General features: G+C 45.8%; 1 protein-coding gene and 1 long non-coding RNA gene across 2 annotated transcripts in view; one reads left to right on the forward strand and one right to left on the reverse strand.

Moving 5' to 3' along the window:
- Positions 1–15,918, reverse strand: part of LOC138428759 (uncharacterized) — a 49,449-nt gene that overhangs the window by 22,754 nt on the left and 10,777 nt on the right. The window lies entirely within an intron of this gene.
- On the forward strand, positions 10,849–14,686 carry OCM2 (oncomodulin 2). The gene is made up of 5 exons (XM_069569582.1): positions 10,849–11,008; positions 11,640–11,707; positions 12,324–12,456; positions 12,908–13,017; positions 14,405–14,686. Exons 2-5 carry the CDS (start codon positions 11,647–11,649, stop codon positions 14,428–14,430), a joined length of 330 nt encoding a protein of 109 aa, XP_069425683.1. The 5' UTR covers positions 10,849–11,008; positions 11,640–11,646; the 3' UTR covers positions 14,431–14,686.

Below are 15,918 nucleotides of genomic sequence, written 5' to 3' on the forward strand. Positions count from 1 at the left end.
CACGAAGCTCTGGGCAGCTTCCCATCTACCTTGTCCTACCCATCTCTCCCCTCGGGATGTTCATCTGTACCCTTGATCATATCCATTTATAATAAACCAGCAAACAGTAAGAAAACTCTTTTCCCAAGTCTTCTGAGCTGCTCTAGCAAATTAATCCAACCCAAGAGGGGGTTGTGGGAACCTCTGACTTACAGCTGGTCAGTCAGAGGCACAGGTGACAACCTAGACTCCAGGTGGACGGTGTCAGCAGAATTGAGTTAAATTGCAGGACAGCCAGCTGGTGTTGCAGAGAACTGCTCATGGTGGAGAAAACCCAGCATGCACAGCTGCTGTCAGAAGCGCTGTGAGTGGGGTGGGAAGGTGAGCATGAAGGAGACACACAGGAGAGGATGCCGTTGCGGCAGCCGCAGGCTGTTCAAGGCGGGAGGGAGTGCAGCCCACGAACTCCGAAGGTGAGGGAGGACCGGGAAGGTGTGAGCTCACCTCAATGTCAGCATTTTCTTCCTGCAGTGCTCCTCAAAGCCCGAGGAGACCCCGGCAGAGGTTAATGTGCAAATGAACCATGATTGATATTTGCCATGAATTCCACTGAGTCATTATAGCAAATTTCAAAGAGGGGAAAAAAAGACATAAGAAGTGCTGTCATCTTTGGGATTACTTAAGGCATGAGACGGGCAGGCAGAGAGGAGGAATTGTCCTCTCCTGCAATATTTGGGTGAAAAATGCTGTGTATTGTCCTCTGCGAGCCAGTAAGAAGGCTGAGGGGAGAGGTACAGGGGCCCCTGAAGGCAACAAGAGGTCTAAGGACACCCAGAATGCCAGTTGGATCATTACTGAAGCCTGGAGCAATGGATCCACTGTTCCAAACAAGGGATACAGTCCTAACAGAAACCTGGAGGAAGAACGCAAAGTTAAGAGGAACTAAAACCCAGAAACATCAGCTTTCTCACAAGTGGGAACCCTTTCCCGAACCAGCAATTTCTGCAAGGCCACTGGCAGCTGGCGTCTTAAAAAATATTCCTGGGACGTCCCTGGCAGTCCAGCGGTTAAGACAAATGCCTTTTCATAGCAACTGAACCACAGCTGTGGCTTCTTGTTTGTTTTTAACATTTTTGGCAGAGGAGACTGACATTTGGAGAGTTCTGTTTTTAAAAAATAAAACTTCCGTATTGGCTTATTTATTCAGCGGTGCTGGGTCTTCGCTGTGGCGTGCGGGCTTGTCTGGCTGCCCCTGGCTCTAGAGCTCGAGCGGTCCGTAGATGCTGTGCGTATGGACTCTCCAGCTGTGGCACGCAGGCTTACTTGTTTCATGGCAAGTGGGATCTTAGTCTTTGACCAGGGATCAAACCCGCATCCCCTTCATTGGAAGGCAGTTTCTCAATCCCTGGACCACGACGGAAGGGCCTGCAGAGTTCTTTACAACATTCTCACAGCAGCCTCTCTGTTGACTGCGGCCAGGACAGGCCCTTCTTTCTGAATAATGATCATCTCACTGGGACTCTGCTCTCTGTGTCTGACAAAAGCAGCAGGTAGTCCAGTCAGTTTAGAAAGAGCGGGGAGCCAGGGAGATTTCAGTAGGAAGATAAGGACTGGCACATTCTCTGAAATTCAGCTTAGTTTCCTCATCTGTAAGGAAACATGAATACCTGACTTTTGGAAACATTCTGAGCTGTGAGATACACAAGGGTTTAACACACATTTTAAGTGGATAGGCTGTGTACAGCTTTTTGCAAGAGCAAAATAGGTAAAACGTGAAAAATGACTAGCTTTTATCATCTTACATGTCAGTATTGCTGGGTCAACAATGTTGCTGTCTAGTTGCTCAGTCGTGTCTCTTTGTGACCCCATGGACTGTAGCCTGCCAGGCTCCTCTGTCCATGGGATTTCCCAGGCAAGAGTGCTGGAGGGGCTTCATATTTCCTTCTCCACAGGACTTTCCCAACCCAGAGGTCAAGCCTGCATCTCCTGCACTGGTAAGTAGACTCTTTACCACTGAACGCCCTGGGAAGCCCCAACAATGTTTGGATAAATAATAAAACAATGACATATACAATTCATAAATTGTTATATTTTAAACGCCCAAAGTTTGTTTTCTTATTTCTTTTTAGCAAACACTTTGTAATTTTATAATAATATTTTTACACAATATTCTACTGTCAATAATAAGCTCAGGGACTAAAAATTAAAGTGTAATTATATTCAAAATATGATGTTTGAATATATTTTCATCAAAAACACATAATAAAGGTAAAACATTAACAATCAAAATTATTTGTGTATGTTTTCACAAAATTGTTTTCTTCTGAAGCATTCAAAGTCAGCTACAAATGGTAAAATACAAACTATAGTTAACAAAAACCAAAATTTTAATCAAAATGATTTAAATAAAATGAAAGTGTTTAATGTTTTAAAATACTCACAGAATTTCATTGCTAAGCTAAGTTGCTTCAGTCGTGTCCGACTCTGTGCACCCCCAGACAGCAGCCCACCAGGCTCCCCCATCCCTGGGATTCTCCAGGCAGGAACACTGGAGTGGGTTGCCATTTCCTTCTCCAATGCATGAAAGTGAAAAGTGAAAGTGAAGTTGCTCAGTGATGCCTGACTCTTAGCGACCCCATGGACTGCAGCCTACCAGGCTCCTCTGTCCATGGGATTTTCCAGGCAAGAGTACTGGAGTGGGTGCCATAAACCTTACTAAATTCTTCTAAACAGGAAATAGTTCACAATTCTAGTATTCAATGTCTAACTAGTTGTCAATGTAAAAAATCGATATCACACTTTTCTCATGTTACATCTAAACCTATATGGACACAAATCAAAAATAACATGAGTTGTTTAATACTGCAAATTTTCCTTAGTCATCATGTGGGATTGTTTTAAATGACAAGCAACTTTGTAAATACCTCTGAAACTACAAATTAAAACACCAAGAGAAGGAAAAAAACAAGACATTCAGCACTACCAGGAAACAATACTTTGTTATATGAGAATCCATCATAGTCAACGTATCTGAAAAAGGACTTGACAGCTTAATTAATTTTGTCTTTTGTTTCTTTCCTAAGATTCCTGCCACTCAAATCCACCCTCCTCCCCATTCTCTGAGATCAGGAGTGACACAGACTCCGTATCTCCGGAGTTGTCTTGTTTTGAGGACACAGAGCAAGAGATGTGAAGAAGCTTTTCCCTGGGGCCTGAGCTGTGTTAGCTGGGCAAGCGGATGCTCAGTTACACGTCACCCAGGCTCAAATGACAGGAGGGCCTGGGTTTCCCTCTCTTTTCCTTTCTCCTTTCTCCTCCCCTTCTTCTTTATCTGTATTTCACCTTCACACACACACATACACACATGCACACACACACATACCCCACACTACATACAAGCCAGGCTAGTGACTTGTTCATTCATTTACTGGAAGTGTCACAGTCTTGCCAGGTATCACAGGAGTGCCAACAGATCTAAGAGCAGTCCAGATACTTGTTATGCTAAGTCAAGCTCCCCTAATGTGATCATATCTTGAAGTACTATATCCTGTCTTGCCCTTAGAAATCCCCCAAGTGCATAAATACAGTGGAATAATTGCTGTTGTTTACTTGCTCAGTCACATCTGACTCTTGCAGCCCCATGAACTGTAGCCTGTCAGGCTCCTCTGTCCATGGGATTTCCCAGGCAAGAATACTGGAGCAGATTGCCATTTTCTTCTCCTGGGATCTTCGCAATCCAGGGATCAAACCTGCGTCTCCTGCACTGATAGGTGGTTTCTTTACCACTGGGGCCACCTGGGAGGCCACACTGGAATACTACTCAGTCAGGAAAAAGAACCAGAAATGCCATCGGCAACAACATGGATACAACTAGAGATGATCATCCTAAGGGAAGTAAATTAGAGAGAGAAAGACAGATGCCACATGATACCGCTCATCTGTGAGACCTGGAATATGACACAAATTAACTTATCCGTGAAACAGAAGCAGAACCAGGGACATAGAGAACAGACTTATGGTTGCCAAGGGGGGAGGGCTGGGGGAAGGATGGGCTGGGAGTTTGGGGGTAGCAGATGTAAGCTATTATATACAGAATGGATAAACAAAAAGGTCCTACTGTGTGTAGCACAGGGAATTATATTCTATATCCTGTGACAAACCATAATGGAAAACAATATTTTTAAAAAAGAATGCATATATGTATAACTGAATCACTTTGCTATATAGCAAAAATTAACACAACACTGTAAATCAACTATACTTCAATTAAAAAAAAAATTCTCCCTAAGGAAACAGGTCCAGACCACACTAACCCTGGATCTTAAGTCAATTATCGAGGGGAACAGGTGGGTGGGCTTCCCTGGTGACTCAACAGTATTTGCAGCATTGTGGGATCTAGTTCCCTGAGCAGGGATTGAACCCAGGACGCCTGCACTGGGAGCATAAAGTCTTAGCCACAGGACCACCAGGGAAGACTCTGGACATTGCTGCACTTAAGACTTCAGATTCCCACCTGGCCCACCTTACAGCTAGTCACGTACCCAGATGAGGCCAGGCCCTCTGTTCTCCTCTGCTGGAGCCCCTGGTGCTAGTAAGAGCCAGGCCCTGAGGGCTGAAGGTGGACCAGACACACATACAGCACCTGCTTCTCAGGAAATTCCAAGAAAACCAAGAAGTAAACCAAATAAATTCAGACCATGGTAAGCATTCTTGAGAAACCAAACACAGAGTGATGAGATTAATGGGGCTGTCATGGAGGGAAAAAAAGGTTTTCCTCCAATCTCTTAGGTTCAGTTCATGGGACCTGTGAATTAAACTGACAAAAAACAGGTTAACAGGAGAAAAGGTAAAACTTTATTTTACCTGCAGGGAGTTCACAGGAAAGAAGTAACACACAAAGATGCAATTAAGCTGGGGGATTACATGCCATCTTAACAAAGAACGTTGAATTCTGGGGAAGTGATTAGACAAAGGGAAGGGGGTTTAGGCTTCTTGGGGTAATAGATCACTGGGAAGTGACTGGGAAATATATGGAGAACTAACAGACGATACAGGTTCTTTTAGAAAGGTCTGTTTATGCAGACTCCTCTTTGCATCAGCGCTCTACTTAAAAAAATTTTTTTTATGTATTTGGCCTTGCTTGGTCTTAGTTAGATTCACAGGTTAGTGGTCAGAGCACACATGAAAAGAGAACTCAGAACTCTGACCCATCATCTGCAGCAACCACCCAGTGGAAGCCAGCCTGTCAGTCAGATTTGTAGCAAATCAGACCACCATCTCCAGCAAGTAATCCAGGAAGCCAAACCAATGCCCGTAACAACTGGCCCAAAACAGTGGAGACTGGATTAATGCCTGACAGCTCACTTCACTTTGGCCCTTGCTTCCAACTTAGGACCAACCAGAGAAAGCCAAACACGCTCCCAACATGCTCACATAGGTTGTCCGGCTTCTATCAGCCGGGCTCCGGCTGCTCCCAGGTGACAGCCTCCTATCAGAGCATACCTGACTCTTCCTCTTTTTCCACTGTCAAACCTTCCTGCTCCTCTGCCAGCCTTTGGGGCCCTGCCAAACACAAGAGATGGTGCCTCCCTTGCTGCAGGATGCTCTGAACTAATAGCCCTTGCGGGTGCTCATTTTGTTTACATCCACATGGGGAAAAAGACTTGAGCAAACATAGACTCTGACCCTCCTCGCGTGCATCTTACTTCCCAGAGGGCAAGAGACGCGATTCAAGCAACCACAGCAAGAAGGACCAGCAGCTGCTGAGATTTGCTGCTGAGAGAAGCACGGTGAGAGCGAAGCACAGTGGTTCAACCGCCTCTGAAGTCGGGTCTGACCTACTCTTCGAGTCTGGGACGGCTTCCTGGAAGAAGTAACGCCTGAGCAGAGCTATAAAGGCTGTGTGTACGAGACACCTAAAAAGTAAGAGGAAAGAGAAGAGTGTTCCAGGCAAAGATAACAGTAAAACAAGGCCATGGCTGGTGGAAGGGTGGGTAACCTGAGGGTCTGATGTGGGAGATAGGGTGAGATGAGGCTGGAGAAGTCTGCAGGGGATGGATCAGGAAGGGTCTTCAAGGCTGTGGGAAGGACTTTTGTCTTTATTCCAAGAGCAAGTGGAACCCAGAGAAGGGCTTGTGGTCTGGCAGAAGAGGTCAGGGGGAAGGGGCAGAGGGGAGCCATAAGCTTTGTGTTTTAGGTTGAAGCGTGTCCCCCTAAAAGATACGCTGAAGCCCTAACCCGCGTCCCTCGTGCAATGACTTATTTAGAAGAAAGGTCACTGCAGGTGTGTAATTAGTTAAGATGCGGTCATACTACAGTCAGGCGGGCATTTGATCCATTATGACTGGGGTCCCTGTAAGAAGAGGACACAAAGGGGGAAGATGGCCAGGGGGTGACGGAGGCAGACCCCAGAGTGATGCACCGGCAAGCCAAGGAGGGCTGCCCGCAAACGCCAGCGGCTGGAAGAGGCGGGCGGGGCCTCCGTCAGAGCCTTCGAGGGAAGCAGGGCTCGGCTGCCGCCGCGGCTTGGGCTTCTGGCCTCCAGAACTGGAGACAACAGATTTTAAAGCCACGCGGTCCGTGAGGGCAGCCCTAGGGAACTGACACTGCTAGCGTTTTGGAAAGATCCACCGAGTGAGGCTGGAAGGGGAGCCCAAGAGGATGAGGGGTGGCCTCTTAGGAGTCCTCCGCGGCTGTTCCCCAAAGAAATGATGGAGGCTAGGATGAGCGTGGTGACAGTGGGGCATGCAGAGAAGATGAAGCTGAGAAATGGAAGGAGGAGACATCCATCAAGAGAAGACGGAAGTCAATTGTGTTTTATCTACAGCAACACACACACTGAACAGAGGGCCTCAGGCACTTCCGAGAAGTTAGGCACCAGTGGGACAGCTGGGGTTGGGCACAGGCGGTGATGAGACCCGGGTCAGGCTGGCGTGGCTGGGAAGACTACGTTACAGAGCTGCGAAATCAGCAGGTGTGTGGGCTCAGAGTAGGGGAGTCTGTGGGGTTAAGAGCCCCACTGGGGATTTGGATAGAGACCGGTGACTGGGGACAGCGTCAAATATCTGAGAGAGAAGTGTGATCTGACAGTCCGGGGCCTGTGGCAGAAGCAGAGCCCAAGCGCACAGCTGGACGGAGTCACGAAGTACTCTGCTTCCTGCTGCCGGCCTTCCCACTGCAAACAGTGCCAGTCGATCCCAGTATCCATTCCCTCCATTCTGGAAAGTCCCTACCAATCGAGTGGAACAGACACGCAAATGAAATACCCTTGCAGTTGCAGGACGGGGTGGGATGCACCAGGAGACACTGAGACCTCCGGACATTTGCAGACCTGCACTTGGCCCCATGATCCTCAGAAGAACTCTGAGAAGTTGATGGAGCAGGTTATTTGCATTACTCCTACTTCCCAAAAGAGGAAACTGGGGTCCAGAGTCACAGGGCTAATAAAGGACAGATCTGGGCTCAAATTAAGGTCTATTTCCAATGCTTCTTTCTTCTCTTTCATGGGAACTGGTGACTGAAATAAGGAAGACTACTGAATCAACAATTTTTATCGTGGTAAAATATACATAACACAAACTTTACCATTCTAACTACTTTAAGTGTACAGTTCTGTGGTTTTAAGTACATCCACGCTGGTTTTACAACCATCAACCACCATCCATCTCCAGAATGTTTTCATCTTCCCAAACTGAATCTCTGTCCCCATTAAACACTACTTCCCCTTTCCCGCTCTCCTGGTGGTTACCCTTCTATTTTCTGTCTCCACGATTCTGACCACTCCCAAGTGGCACTAGTGGTAAAGAATCTACCTGCCAACGGACGTAGGTTCAATTGCTGGGTCAGGAAGATTCCCTGTAGAGGGGAATGGTAAACCACGCCAGTACTCTTGCCTGTAAAACCCCATGGACAGAGGAGCCTGGCAGACTAGAGTCGCAAAGAGTCGGACACAACTGAGAACTAATTGAGGCACCTCAGAGGAGTGAAATCATACAGTCTGTGTCCTTCTGTGTGAATCAACATTTTGATCCCCAGATGGCACGTAGTGGAATTCACGTCAGAATCCTGGTCACATTCTTGACTCAGACATCATTTACTGGGTCTCTGTTTATCTTTAGGTTCTATCAGAAAAACAGCATGAATATCTAAAGTGTCTTGGTTTAACCCATATGCTGTTTTCATTTAAATGAGCAGATTTTTAAAAATGTCTTTCTCTCTATGGACAGTTGTAAACCCTTCCACAGAAAGAAAGAACTCAGCCTGTTTCTATGGCAACTTAATGTCAGCAACCTAATTTCTTAAGACTTATTTTCAGAAACTGTTTTTTTTTTTTTTTAAGACTGGGCCAAGTGGATGCTGTCTGGTAATCTTTGTTTTCAGATTCTTTTTGCTGTTTTTATATATCTATTCATCATATAATTTCCAAGCACCTAACTCGGTCAGGCACTGTGCTAGGCATCTGGGGCAACATCATATGGGCAAGACAGAAATGGTGTTGACCTAAGGTTTGGTAATTTAAGAGATGCTGTAGGGACATAAAAAACACTGCTGTGGTTACCAGAGGAGAAAAGGGGGGAGGAATGAATTAGGAGATTGGGATTAACTTATATACATCCCTATATACAAAACAGGCAAACAACAAGGACCTACTGTACCACAGGGCACCCTACTCAATATTCTGTAAGAACCCATAAGGAAAAAGAACATGAAAACCAATATATCACTTTGCTGTACACACGAAACTAATACAACATTGTAAATCAACTATATTTCAATTAAAAAATAAAAATCTTTTACAATGCAAAAAAAAAAAGGCGGTAGGTGATCCTGAGAGAAGCTTCACTGATAACACTAGCAAAAGTAAAGGCGTAGAAGCAGGGGAATATATCTGGGAGGAAACTGAAGATGGCTGTCCAGATTGTACCCCCAGGAGAGAGTACTGAGATCCTTCCCTAAGAAAACACTGAATAATTATGATTGCAACATGGGATCAGTTTTGACTTTTAAAACACTTGAATTCAGCCTTCAAAAAGAAGGAAATGTCATATGCTACCACATGGATGAACCTTGAGGGCATTTTGCTAGGTGACAGAGGCTAGTCACAGAAAGACAAATACTGGACGATCCCACTTATGAGGCGCACCTAGTGGTTTAACTCTTAAGAGACAGAAGGCAGCATCGTGGTCGCCAGGGGCCAAGGGAAGGGAGCACAGGGAGTCTTAATCAGTGGGTGCAGAGCTCAGTTTTGTCAGATGAAAAAGTTCTAGAGAGAGGTCCCTGGCAGTCTAGTGGCTAAGACTCCTCACTTCCACTGCAGTGGGCTCGGGTTCGATCCCTGGTCTGGGAAGTAAGATCCCAAGTACTGTGGCCCAGTGAAAAAAAGAAAAAGAAAAAAAGTCCTAGAGGTCTGTTGTCCCACCACGTACACGTAGTTAACGCTACTATATGTACACTTCAAAATGGTTAAGATGGTAAACTTTATGTTCTATGTTTTCTACCATAATTTTTTTTTTAGAAAGTAGCACAGTGATGGCCATATAAGGACTCAATAAAAGGTTTGCGGAAAGCCAAAAAACCCCCAAAACAAAACAAAAACAAATTATGAGGTCCCAAGTCCTGGCCTCATATATTTTCTGCAAATTTTAGCTATGGGGTTGGGAACGGGTAGTTATTTTCCCCTTTTTTGCCTTTTTAGTGGGTGCAATTTAAAATACAGCAGAGAGCAACACGGAGGCAACTAGGCATTATCATACTAAGTGGAGTCAGAGAAAGACAAATGCCATATGATTCTGCTTATATGTGGACTCTAAAATACGGGACAAATGAAGACTTCCTGGGTGTTCCAGTGGTTAAGACTGCACCTGCCAGTGCAGGGGACGCAGGTTCAATCCCCGGTCAAGGAAGATCCCACGTGCTGTGGGGCAGCTAAGCCCGCGCGCCACAGCTCCTGAAGCCCGCGCACTGGCCCTGTGCCTGCAGCAAGAGAAGCCACCGGCGTGAGAAGCCCGTGCGCCGCCACCAAGAGCAGACCCTGCGCATCGCTGCGACCGGAGAAAACCCGCTCGCAGCAAGGAAGACACGGCAGAGCCTAAAAGATTAATCAATACCTTTAATAAAATATGACAGAAATGAACCTGTCTGTGCAACAGAAAAAGAATCACACTCACAGAGGACACACTGATGGTGGCCAAGGGTGAAGCAGCTGGAGGAAGGATGGAGTGGGAGGCTGGGGTTAGGAGATGTAAGCTGTTATATACAGAATAGATAAAAACAAGGTCTTACTGCATAGCACATATTTAATACCCTATGTAAACCGTAATGGAAAAGGATATCAGAAAAGAAGGTATATACAGGTATAACTGAACCACTTTGCTGCACAGCAGAAATTAACACAATGCTGTAAATCAACTATATGTCAATCAAAAAAAAAGTACAGCTGAGAAATACCAAAGTCAAGACTTTTTTAGAAAGTCATCTAACCAGTGCTATCCCCTTGGTGGGACGAGTCTCTGTACCCATCTGACACTGACCCTGAGTCTGTCAGCCCTGGACTGAGGTCGGCCTCACACATCTAAAGTTTCGGAGGCCGACAACAGACCTACCTCTGATGGCAGCCACTAACATCTAGGGGGGAGCCCTTTTGAACGGACAGAGTCCCCTCAGATGTGTTTACCTCACTTCAACCACTGTCTCCTCTTTACCAGGCCTCTGGTGTCTTGACACTTGGCCAGCAGTGTTGGTTTGCAAAATTGAAACCTTAGTTAAGACTCGTTGAGGTTTGGTTTTGAAAACTGGCTGTTCCTACCCACATTCCTTTGAGATATAAATAGAAAGAAAAAAAAAAGGTTTAATTAGTAAAGCAAGACATCTGAGCTATGTCCACCTGATCCTTGAAAAGGAAATCTAAGAGGTTCTTCCTATCGCTTTTTCATTCCTATATAAGGTACGTCAGTGAGGTAGCAAAAGTGCATCTGTTTTTTGGCTCCTTCAGTTCTTTTTCCTGATTCTTCTTGGAGGAAAATCTAAACCGGTGAGTAGCTGGTGGACCACCCAGACCCCAGACTCTTCCTTCCTGCATGGGTTCATTTTAGGCTGGTGCATGTGGTGCTCAGGTTCTTTCCCCGTGGAGCTGACACGCGGGTGGATTTTGATCTCTGCTAAACGGGTTTCTGATGTCTCTGATTGCCATCCTTCGGGACAGAAGGGCATCCCTTCCATAGAGGGTCTGCAGGCAGCCCAAGCTCTGTCCTTCTGCAGGGGAAACTCACAATGGTGCATTTCTCTGGCTGGTGTACTAAAATGCCATTGCATTTGTAGCATGGTCTACTTCTGAATGGCTTGTAGATGTCTCTATAAGTGGTCGATGATGTAAATATTTATATATATTTTACAAGAAAGCAGCATCAAATCTTTCTTCAGTTTGTATTTTTTAATTTCATCTTTGGCATATATTCAAGAGAGGACGCTGAGATGAAGGGGGCTGGAATCTTTTCAGTATCTGGTTTTTATTTGGATATCATGTCTTAGCTGGTCATACACTTATTGCATCTTAAAATTTCTCAGCAATTGTGCAGTTTCTGTGGGCCTGGGGGGTGTGCTCCCCCCAGATGTGCCCGCTCCTGCTGGGCATTGACCACTTCTCGATTGTTCTGTGAGAACAGGTGGAAAATGAGCATCACAGACGTCCTCAGTGCTGATGACATTGCAGCAGCCCTGCAGGAGTGCCGAGGTAAGGGGGAAGCGAGGCAGCGGCGGGTTTCCCGCACACACGGGCAGCTCCTGAAAAGTCACAAAAATTAAGGTGCAAACTGGCTGCAAGTGCACGGGAATCCGAGGAAGAACTTATTAACTAGACAACTACATGATAGAAATAGGAGGTCTGAGCATAGAATCCCTTTCTGTATGGTGAAAGAAACTTACTAAACATGAAAGGGAAAGAAAGGAATCAGTGGATCCCCGTAGCCTGAATCCTACGACTGTATTTCTCTCACCAGTTAGATCAGTGGGGCTGCCATCTTGGATACACAGCCTGAATAAAGGACACCAGGAGACACAGAGGAGAGGAGGCCAGAGAAGGGGGGATGGACAAAGTCAAGTGCAGAGGGAAATCTGGGGAGGGAGAAAGGAGATGAGAGTATGAAGGCAGATGGTCTTGGCTGCCTCAGAATCCAGACCCAGTCACAGCCCTACTTGGCCTTTGAAAAAAAGATTTTTTAAAACAGAGCATCCCTGTAGCTCAATGATATTATGTAAAGTAGTTTTAACATCCCAAGTTGACATCACTTTGGTCCAGAGACAGAATGCAATCCAATGAGCGTCAGAATAACCTATTCTCTGTTTTTCAGATCCAGATACCTTTGAACCCCAAAAATTCTTCCAGACTTCGGGCCTCGCTAAGATGTCGGCCAGTCAGGTGAAAGATGTTTTTCGTTTCATAGACAACGACCAGAGTGGGTACCTGGATGAAGAAGAGCTGAAGTGAGCTTTGTCCTAAGCCCGACCAGCACCCCAACATTGTTAGGTGGGGCTGAGGTGCAGTGGAGGCCAGCCTCCCCAGCATCTTTCAATGACCAGCTCTGATGCTGGTCACTCAGTAGATTCTCATAAAAGAGCAGAACATGAGTCAATCAGCCACGCTGACTCACAAAACACTAAATATGAGCACCAAAGACTTGGGGACAAAAAGTCATTAGTCTTAGGAGTCTTCCTTGGCAAACCGACTTAATAGCAAACTTCTGAAAAAAAAAATTTTTTTTAACAAAAGGTCCACTAGTCTCGACAATGAAAGAAACTTTCGCTTGCTAAGATCTTGACTGATTATTGTGGTTGCTGGGAACAGATGGTTTGCTTCAAGAGAAAAAGAAAGGGGCGAACACAGAAATGTGTGTGGGTTTTAAAAACATTCCCCTCAATCTTCACTATCCTGTAGGTTTTTCCTCCAGAAGTTTGAGAGTGGTGCTAGAGAACTGACCGAGTCAGAAACCAAGTCCTTGATGGCAGCTGCAGACAATGACGGAGACGGGAAGATCGGGGCTGATGGTAAGTTCACACCTGCACACGGCAGGAGAGACTTGAGCTCAGGCGGCATCCGGGGCAGGGCGGTTAGGCCACGAGGTCAGACAAATATAGGTTAAACACCCCCTACCTTCAGCTTGCTGAGCCTCAGTCTTTTCATCCAGAAAAGTAAAGTGAGGATGCAAATGATCTATGTCAAGACTCTGGCGTGGGGATATACCATAGAAGGTAGTCCCACTGATCACTGTCTGTGAACCAGAAAATACCCTTCACCTGACCAGGGTACTAGCTACTAGCCTGGCCCATTATTTGCAAGACACCCTGATGCACCTGAAAAATAATGTTAGGAATCTCCAGCAGTTAGGAGACTCCAGGGACTTGAGTCTCTCTGAATAAGGGAAGAACTGACATTCTCAAGTACGTCTCATACCAAAGTGTCTATTTGATTCTTTTGAGTAGGAAAGGATCTTAGCTTGCAAGGGTTTAAAGAAGTATGTTTTCCTGGACGTTAGCATAACAAGGAGGCAATACTAAGAGAACACGTAAATCAATCGCCATTTGCTCAGCCTTCTAGGTGCAGAGCCCTGTATTCAAATTTCAGTGTAACTGCGTGTCTGGAGGATTATCTTCATCTGATTCTGTCATGTTACCACATGTTTTACCTACTCCGTGCATGTCAGCTCAGAACTTATGTGTGTTCCTTATGGTGGTACTAATTAAAATGTAAAAAATCTACTCAAAATGATACCACTATCACTTACTACAAGGGAGTTAATGCAGCCTGTATGGACAGTTCAGAAAAATAGTTTAGGTAAGGGAAGATAGATTTAAACTTACTCATGAAAGACTTCAAACAAGCAAAGCTTACCAATAAATGCAAAGCAAATCCTAGTTTTCAGCTTCACTCTGTAGCATCCACCCCTTATTATTATTATCTCTTAGTAATATAAATTTTGGGGGCAAGGTTAGGGTCCAGTAGAGAAGAGTTAGTGCAAAATCCCAAACCATTAAATGTTTCCTAAATATACAATAAATAGCCCAACAGAAGGAGGAAACCTCCCTTTTCTGTCCTGAACTGACCAGACAAAAGGTTGAGTGAGCACAGGTACTATGATGGGCTGCTACGATGAATTCATTTCTCGTCAAAGAGAAATGACTGGATTGGCAAGTTCTAATACAAGGGGTTCTGATGCAGAATTAAAGATGTTTGTTACGTTAGATGAGGCGGGAGAATGGAACACGCAGGCTGTCAGGACACCTTTTCTTCTGTCTGCGCCCTTGGAGGGGGCCATGGCCTTCATCTGACAATGCGCTTGGCTCTCTTTCCTCTTCAGCACCCTCAGTGGCAGTAGCCTGTCTGTAAAGTGCCAAGCCTTCCCCGCTGACCCTGTTCTCACCTCTTCTGTTCTAGAATTCCAGGAAATGGTACATTCTTAAAGGGCCCAGACTGTGGAGCTAGAATCAGCTGGAAGGCCTCCAAAGCCCCAGGAATTGGGACCCCCCACCTCCTCCCCTTAATTTATTAGTTTCCCCCAAAATGCTTCTACAGTTTGGCCGTTGTGTTAGTGAGGTCGTAAGACAGTCATCTGTGACTTTTTGGTGGTGGGTATGCCCTAATGACTCCTGTAAGGCCCTCAGCAGACAAAAATGCCTTAAAAAAAAAAATCACCCAATAAAGACACCTTTCTCATCATCTGCTGATGTGTGGGTGTGGTTTCTTCCTCCATGAGGGATGAAAGCGATCTGAAGACCGAGGGAAGAATTTCAGGAAGATTTCTGGTCTTAGTCGAGCACTAAGCCATCCTCACTTGCATTGTGCACAAGCACACAGGGAAAGGAGGTTCAGGAAAACAGTCACAAATAAACGGCGTCATCAGGCTAGGATTTTCTCAGCGATTTATCTGGGTCTGAAACGCCTATGAAGAGATTTTAGCCAGCGGAAAGTCACGCTTGCTTATGTGTTTTCTGCTACTGGGTGTTAGGTTGTTATAAGAGAGATTTAAGTAAAAGCAAATAGTACAAGACAGAAAAGTGCAAGGCTACAATGGCCCTAAAGCTAAGGAAACCTGCAGTGCTGGCTGAGACAAGCAGACATATTTTCAAGCTGGTTTTTTTCCCTTAGGAAAACAGGCTATCCGAGACTTGCTGGCTCTGACCAAATCTCCCGCCACCCCCTTCTCCCCCTCCCGCCTCACCTGCCTCCTCCTTCTCCCTTCTCCTCTCTCCTTTCTCAGCCACCATTTTCCTGGCTCTTATTTGATACCAACTGAACCAGCTACACCCAGAATTGCCCGAACATTTGAGGTGAGACTCAGGTTCCCGTTACAGGTCTTTCACTAGGGTGGGGCAACCTCAAGCCAGGATATTCTCATTAGGCTGACTTCAGGTGGCAGGTTTGAGCTCTTCTCTCGGGCTGACTCTGCGGGTGAGGACTCCTGGGAGGAACTGAGGCACGTTCCTAGTGCGAGTTTACAAGCTCACACTTCTTACCCCGATACCCAAGCTCACAAGTGCCCTGGCCCCTCTTGGGTTTGCTGCCATCCTGCTGAGTGGCTTATCTACTTCAAACTCCTGTTTTTTGGAGTTTGTGGCCGAGCAGATTTTCAAAGTGTGGGCTATGTACTACAAGGGGGTCTCAAGGTGATTTTATGGGGGCAGGGGCCAACACTGTTAGATGTGATAGCCATGTATTTATTTTGATAGGTGTCAGAAAGATTAAAGTAGCACAAACTGTATTTTAATATCGCTGCTTTAGAATAAGGCTACTAGACATTTGAAAGCATACTGAGGGGATTCCCTGATGGTTCAGCAGTCTAGTGGCTAAGACTCTGAACTCCCAACGCATGGGGCACAGGTTCAGTCACTGGTTGGGGAACTAGGATCCCGCACGCCACACAGAGAGACCCAGAGGGAAAGAGAAAGTGT

This window comes from Ovis canadensis, chromosome 24, assembly GCF_042477335.2.
Source record: "Ovis canadensis isolate MfBH-ARS-UI-01 breed Bighorn chromosome 24, ARS-UI_OviCan_v2, whole genome shotgun sequence".
Taxonomy (NCBI): Eukaryota; Metazoa; Chordata; class Mammalia; order Artiodactyla; family Bovidae; genus Ovis; species Ovis canadensis.

Excerpts from the sequence above, each read along its gene's own strand:
- OCM2 (XM_069569582.1), top strand. The coding sequence starts at position 11,647 with ATGAGCATCACAGACGTCCTCAGTGCTGATGACATTGCAGCAGCCCTG. Across the intron at positions 11,708-12,323 it reads AGCCCTGCAGGAGTGCCGAG|ATCCAGATACCTTTGAACCC; the intron begins GTAAGGGGGAAG and ends TCTGTTTTTCAG. Across the intron at positions 12,457-12,907 it reads CTGGATGAAGAAGAGCTGAA|GTTTTTCCTCCAGAAGTTTG; the intron begins GTGAGCTTTGTC and ends ACTATCCTGTAG.